This window comes from Alligator sinensis, unplaced genomic scaffold (assembly GCF_000455745.1).
Source record: "Alligator sinensis unplaced genomic scaffold, ASM45574v1 scaffold173_2, whole genome shotgun sequence".
Taxonomy (NCBI): Eukaryota; Metazoa; Chordata; order Crocodylia; family Alligatoridae; genus Alligator; species Alligator sinensis.
Window position 1 is genome coordinate 527,791 of NW_005842720.1, and position 7,722 is coordinate 535,512.

Genomic DNA, 7,722 nt, shown 5'->3' on the forward strand with positions numbered 1-7,722 from the left:
ACGTGCCCGCCTATCAGGGCCGCGCCCTTCGCCTCCAGGCTGCCACCCACTACGCTCAGGGCGATCTCCCGGCAGCCAAGAGCCTGGTGGAGCAGGTGCTCACGGCTGCGGCTGAGGGGGCGGCAGGGGGCTCCGACGGGTCGTGGGAGGTGCCTGAGGCAGAGGTGAACCTGGGCTGCCTGCTGTACCGTGAGGGGCGGCATGAGGAGGCCTGCAACAAGTTTGCAGGTGCCATGCAGGTGCTGGGCTATTCCCCAGAGCTGTCCTACAACATGGCCCTGTGCTGCTATGCCGCCAAGCAGTACGACCTTGCTGTGAAGCACATCTCTGAGATCATTGAGCGAGGCATGCGCCAGCACCCGCAGCTCAGCATCGGCATGACCACCGAGGGCATCGACGTACGCAGCGTCGGCAACACCCTGCTCCTGCACCGCACTGCCCTGGTGGAGGCCTTCAACCTCAAGGCAGCCATTGAGTACCAGTTGCGCCACCTGGAGGCAGCCCAGGAGGCGCTGACGGACATGCCGCCGAGAGCCGAGAAGGAGCTGGACCCCGTTACACTGCACAACCAGGCGCTGATGAACATGGACAGCCGGCCCACCGAAGGGTTTGAGAAATTGCAGTTCCTTCTGCAGCAGAACCCCTGCCCACCAGAGACCTTTGGAAATCTGCTACTGCTGTACTGCAAGCACCAGTACTATGACCTGGCTGCTGACGTGTTGGCAGAGAATGCCCATCTGACCTATAAACTGCTCACGCCTTATCTGTACAACTTCTTGGATGCCATGATTACATGTCAGACTGCCCCTGAGGAGGCCTTCCACAAGCTAGATGAGCTGGCAGGGACACTGACCGAGCAGCTGAGAAATCTGGCAAAACAGGGGCAGGAAGCTAGGCAAAACCGGGATGCTGAAGCTATCAACAAGTCAGTTAGCGAATATGATGAGACTCTGGAAAAATATGTGCCTGTCTTGATGGCTCAGGCCAAGATCTACTGGGACATGGAGAATTACACAATGGTGGAGAAGATTTTCCGCAAGTCAGTCGAGTTCTGCAATGAACATGAAGTGTGGAAGCTGAATGTGGCTCATGTGCTCTTCATGCAGGAAAACAAGTACAAAGAAGCCATTGGCTTCTATGAGCCCATTGTAAAGAAGCACTATGATAACATACTGCAAGTCAGTGCTATTGTGCTAGCCAACCTTTGTGTCTCCTATATCATGACAAGCCAAAATGAAGAGGCAGAGGAACTGATGAGGAAGATTGAAAAGGAGGAGGAGCAGCTTTCCTATGATGACCCTGATAAAAAGATCTACCATCTCTGCATTGTCAACTTAGTCATTGGAACGCTCTACTGTGCCAAAGGAAACTATGACTTTGGCATCTCAAGGGTAATTAAAAGTTTAGAGCCTTATAACAAAAAGTTAGGTACAGACACCTGGTATTATGCCAAAAGGTGCTTCCTGTCATTGCTGGAGAACATGTCTAAACAGATGATCATGCTGCGTGACAACGTTATTCAAGAGTGCGTCCAGTTTCTGGAGCAGTGTGAACTCTATGGCAGGAACATCCCAGCTGTTATTGAGCAACCCCTTGAAGAAGAGAGGCTGCATAGTGGGAAGAACACAGTTACATACGAAGCCAGACACCTGAGGGCACTGATGTATGAGGTGATTGGGTGGAATATGTAAATGATGTTGGAATATAATCTGGACGGGGCTTTGAATCTTCAGTTTTGTTCTTTTGTTGATACAAACTTAGGCTCTCTAGAACAGTATGTTTTCTCTTTGATCCACCATATTTAAATATTTTTGTCCTGCTGTTTTGCTGTATTAAATGGAAATAGAGTATTAACAGAAAATTTATGTGATTAATGGCTAAAGCTATTCTCAGTGGGCATGTCTGCACATACCTCTTTTAAATAGGATTAGTCTAACAATTGCCATTTTTAAGGTGCATGTCCACACGTGTGCGCCCTTAATGCACCTTACAAATGTCGATTTTAGGCTAATCGTTCCTAAATCTGATACCCACGTAAAGCAAGTATGACATTTAGGTGCAAATAGTTGAGTCACATTAGCCCATGTGTGTAGACTTGTAATGCGCATTAATGCAGTGTGCGTCAATGGACACACACCGTGTTAGTGTACGTTAGCACATCTGCATGTGGGCTAATACAACTTAGCTATTCGCACCTAAATTTAATGTGCCTTAATGCACATTAGCATGTCCATGTATAGATGCACACCTAAATTGCCTTAATGTGCCTTAAGCAAAGGCACATCAAATTTAGGAACACGTAAATACACATGTAGACATGCCCAGTCATTAGTGTATTGACTTACCGCTGTGTATAGTGTGTTGACTTAAGATCGGACTATTAAGAACTCCATAGAAATCTGTGGAGTTTCTACTGTGTGAATAGTTCATTGTTTTGAAGCTATGTTAACTGTATGTTGTCACTTTGAAATAAGGTTTCATCCTTCTTTTCCCAATTTCCCTCTTCTGAGAAATGCTTTCTTGCATTTTTATTTTTCTATTGAGCTTTTAATATTTTTAAGCCACGTTGGTTATATTTTCTACATATAGAAATTACAGTAAAAACAGAAAAAATGAATGCTCTAATGCAGTGCTGCTCAACCTTTTTCCCCAGCAGGCCACATGGGCAGTGCCTGGTCTAACTGCAGGCTGGATGGTAGTTCCAGTCCAGTGCCCAGAGCCAGTGTGGTAGGCACCTTCTGGCCACACAGAGGGGAGTAGAGGGCAGCCTGACTTGAGCCCTGCCCAACAGAGGGTAAAGGGACTTTCCCCAGCCCCATGAGCGGGGGGTGGGGATGAGCCTGGGAGCAGGGGTAAAGGGGACATGGTTTGGCCCTGCAGGGGGGAGGGGAAGTGACTTGAGCACCACTTAGCCCTGTGAGGAGGGTTAGGGGGCCCAGCTTGGCTGCACTCCAGCACTGTGTTGGGAGATGGGGCATGTCAGTTCCCAGGGCCAGTGTGGTGGGCACCACTGGCCACACAGAGGGGAGTGTTGGGGAGCCCTGCCTGAGCCCTGCCCCGCAGTGGGTAAAGGGCCTTTACCTGGCCTCATGGGGATTGGGAATGGGACATGACCTGGCCTGGGAGGGGGGATGAAGGGGACAAGGCTTGGCCTTGCAGGGCAGGAGGAGGGCGCATGGCTTAAGCAGAACTCAGCCCTGGAGGCAGGGAGGAGTAAAGGGGGCCCAGCCTGGCCCCAATCCAGCCCTGTGGGGGGAGAGGGCGTGGCTTTCCTCCGACCAAGCCTGCAGGGCTTGGGGTTTGGGAATTTGGCTGGGGAGAGGATGGCCATATTAATGGCCATTACTTCCCCGCCACCCAATTTCCCAGCCCATGGGGAGCCCCACAAACCAGGTGTGATGGCTCTATGGGCTGTCTTTGGCCTGTGGGGTGGAGATTGAGTACCTGCTGCTCTAGTGCTTGAGCAAGTGATGGGTCTAATTCAGAAGCTGAGATGGCAGGGAGCCGAGTAAAACAGCAGAGAAATGGGAGCTTGCTCTGCTTTTCTTTGTCCAATGAGAGACGAAAGAAGGCTGTAGTCCTCCTGATTCTGTGGTTTACAATAGCTCATTGCATTGGTGGGAGGAGTATTGCTGCACATTTTAATATAAAATAGTCTACCTTCAGAGCTGTCTGGTTAGGTCACTGCTGTTACTTCCCTGCCAACAAGAACTGTTAGATATAGCATACAACCAGTCTTATACTGGTGTAGGGACTCCCTTTTCACTATTAATGCTTAAAATAGCATCTCTTACTTTGTTTGGCACTGGGTATTTGCTCTGTGAGCAATCCCTCTGTCCATCTGCTACCAATACCACTCTCAGGATTTACCAGCCTCTAGTAAAGGGACCATGTGAATGGGTAAATAGACCAGGATCTGCACTGTTCAAAAGTACATGATTCCAACCTCATGCAAGATATATAGTTCCTAAGAAAATAAGAAATACCATATTGTGTCAGACCACAAGTCCATTGAACCCAGTATCCTGTGTCTGAAAGTGACACAGATGGATGCTAAGGAAGAGAGTATTTAATCAGGGGCTGTCCAAACTGATCTGTACTCTACTCTTCTCTTATAGCTTACAGCATTATAGAGGCCTAAGAAGTCCTATCTGGAAGGCTGCAGCCCTACTATCATGCTTATTCTGAAGTGGGAGAAAAATCACACTGAAAGTCAATTTTTCTCCTCTTACTAAATGCCTGTCCAAAAAAACTAAAGGGATCTCCTACCTCTTGTGATCTATGTGCAGCCCAGTAGTCCACATATTGGCTGTTCTCTCCTTTGCAACACCTTTCCTTACAACATGATGCTAAACCTGAAATTTCCTGATTTAGAGTTCTAGATTTGTAGTTTTAATTCATTCCCTTACCTTACATATCGTGCCCTTACACTGAGATTTCAAGTTCAAGAACACTTCGTCAAATTGGAAAACCTGGTTCTTAAGCAATGGCTTATCTGGGGGCAGAAAAAAGAGTTCTTTTTGAACAACTTGCCTGTGAAGGTATTTTCATTATTTATGTGCTGTTTATGAAGAACCTGAATGCAGTGAGAGCTGTATTAACGTATAGTACTCACCCCCCTCTCCCCCATCCACTCTCTGTTACTGTACCTTTTGTTTTTAAGAGGGGCCAAATGAGTTATCCCCACGTAACCTGCATCACTTCTATAAGATTAGCTGGAATGATGTGTGGATCTTTGTTTAGTGTCATCAAACAGGGCACTTGTAGGAGATATTACACAAGGAAAGCAAATATACCCATTTACTGGGTAGAGGGAGAGGGGCACATTTGCCATTCAAGTGTTGCACCCAAGGACAGGTTAAGCATATTTTCTGAAATGATACTGAGCACAGTTTGGTCCCATCTGCACTTGTAGTTAAACTATTTTCAGCTCTGATCTCATCTGCACCCATTGTCAACAATAGACAAATTTCCTAGTATAGATGGGATAGAGAGTAACATTTGGCACTGTGTCCTACATGTGAGGATTGCATAGCTCATTACAGGTCTGTGGAGGCATCCAGGTTTCCCTGTTACACTCGTATTAAATATTATCCACTACTATTTCCATATGAGGAGGAGATGTATGATTTCAAATCTTGTTCACCTTCATGGAGCACAGCAGCAGGCAGTAAAGTATGTTTCTAATTTATAGTGGAATTGTATTATATATTATGCAGTATAAACAGCATGACCTTTAAAAAGTTTTTAAAACTCACTCCACATAATAGAAAATGAAGTACAGACTGTGGGCAACGACACAGGGAACATCCGGGCTTTGTTTAATATTCATTGCGCGTGTTCTGTAAAAGTCAGTGGACATTTAAAAAATTTCAATTTGCATATTTGTGTCAGTGCAAATGTTGAATGCCTTCTGAGCAATTTAAAACAGAACAAAGAATGATTTAGAGCTTTACTTGTGGCTGACTATTTTATGATGTTTACATGCTCTGTTTCCATACCACCTATATCTAATGTTCAGTATTATGCGACAAGCTGTACCAACCACGCGTAGAGTTTGTCCTTTCCCTCCTCCACAAAGAGAGACCTCAAGCCACTGGAGCATAGAAGGGGGATTACTGGCTCTGCTACATGTTTCTCATCCAGCTCAAATTCAAAGGAAGCATCTCTATAGGGTCCAAAGTCCCCAAAGTAAGGAGGGTGCAATCAGGAAGTGAAGAGGACAACCTCACACTGCTGGACATTCTGCTCTATTTTTCACCAAACTTGTAACCCAAACTCTTGAGCCTATATTGAGTAAATTCCCCCTCTGTAATGTGAGCTCAACCCAAAGGTGGGCATGAGAGTATGCACTGCTGACCCTGGTGAATTTCAAGATGGATGAAGAGTCCAATCTGTGCCCTGCACATTTTTCCACAAATATGATAGGTGGTACCTGGGTGGGGAGGGGGGGACAGCTGTTGGCCAGGATGTTGTGCGCTTTCCTTCCTCCTCACTGTTTCTTGGCTGTCTGAGCAAGACGGTTCTCTTTGATTTATGGTCCAGCACTTCCCCATTTTGTAAGGTTGATGGGGAGGCCACCCTTCTTAAGGTATGCTTTCAGGGTGTCCCTGTAACGCTTCCTCTGTCCTCTGTGGGTCCTCTTGCCATGACTGAGTTGAGAGAAGAGGACTTGCTTCGGAAGATGAGTGTCAGCCATCCACACACAGTGGCCAGCCCACTGGAGTTGATGTTTCATGATCTTTGCCTCAATGCTGGTTGTTAGCTGCAGAGAGGATGCTGGCACTGGTGCTGTGGTCTTCCCATCTAATGCAAAGGATCTTCCTGAAGCAATGCTGATGGAACCATTCTAGGCGCTTAAGATGGCTTCAGTATGTCAGCCACATCTCACACCTGTGGAACAGCATGTAGATAACTACTGCATTGTAGACCAAGATCTTATTTTTCCATCTTCAGATGGATCTGGTAGCACCCTGGCTAAGAATCACTTCACTAAATTTGTGTAAAATGGTAGATACATTAGAATATATTGCTGCATTATATTGTGCCAGCTGGGGAAGGTAAAGGTTTATGCAGTATGTTTGAAGCTTATTCCTTTCTCCTATGACAAAAGAAAAAAGTAACTGGATAATATATGAAGAGCTAAGTCTTTTATGTTACTCTTCATACAACATCCCCGCTCACCTCCCTCCCCAAAATATCCTGAATACTAAGGACTAACTCTGCAAAACACAGCAGTGGTGTATCCGCTGCTTGCAAAAAGCCTGTCTTTAATGGCATCTCAACTGCAAAGCACTTTGCTCATGAAACATGTTCTATAAATGTTACAACCAGTTTTATTACTATCTTCATATGGCATCTAGTGTTAGCATTATGTGACTTACAAATAAAAATTTTAAGGGAAGACATGGACATTTTTATTTGGAGTGAGGGAGAATACCAAATAATAGTTTAAGCTCCTTTAGAAAAGGAGTGAAATCTGTCCAAATTCCTGCCCTCTGCCAAAGTGCTTCTACTTAAGCCCATAGTCAGAATTGCTGTTTTCATTAAATGAGGCTACTACCCAGAAAGAGCAGATCATATTCCTGGGGAGTCATAGAAGGCAAACATCTGGAGATTAAAACTTTTTTTTTAAGCAAGAGCATCTGTTTTTTGGGATGGAGTGCAGAGAAGGAAATTAGCTGCCCCCTTTCGTTACATCATTATCTAAAAGTTCAGCAGCGTGAAATCCCTCCCCCTGCTTTCCTTCACATAACATACAAATCCACTGATCCCAAACTCCTGTTGAGATTTTATTCAGAATACTAGTCTTATCTTCACAGCTATTCCTCACAGCAAATCTAATGCAGTGTTCTTGTCTCAAACCTTGCAAATAAATGCCATGTTTTTTCATCCGTTCAGTTCTGGTGGAGACATGTATTGTGCTGTTGTGTGCAGGTTTTTTTTCCAATTACCCTTGTTATAATTACAGCACATATTACAGGGTAATGAAGGCCTCACACTGCCATTCTACCAACAAGCCAAAATGAGATAGCAGGTGAAGCAAGGATGGAATGAAGCATCAGCTACATGATTTACTTCATACCCCACCTTGGAGTTTAAATCTCAGTAGTTAATCAAATGGCTGCTGACATCTACAGCAGAGCAGAGGTAATGGATGCCAGGGCCATTTATACAGCTCTACAATCAAAGAAGATCAAAGAAGTTCAACAATCAAGGGAT

The 7,722-nt window shown here is 45.4% G+C and overlaps 1 protein-coding gene across 1 annotated transcript in view; it reads left to right on the plus strand.

Moving 5' to 3' along the window:
* Nucleotides 1-7,393, plus strand: part of TTC30B (tetratricopeptide repeat domain 30B) — a 7,707-nt gene extending 314 nt beyond the window's left edge. The window contains exons 2-3 of the mRNA XM_006034292.3: nucleotides 18-1,670; nucleotides 4,119-7,393. Coding sequence (XP_006034354.3) covers nucleotides 18-1,670; nucleotides 4,119-4,133 — 1,668 coding nt within the window. The 3' untranslated portion in view covers nucleotides 4,134-7,393. The remainder of the gene's footprint in view (nucleotides 1-17; nucleotides 1,671-4,118) is intronic.
* Nucleotides 7,394-7,722: the final 329 nt, after the last annotated feature.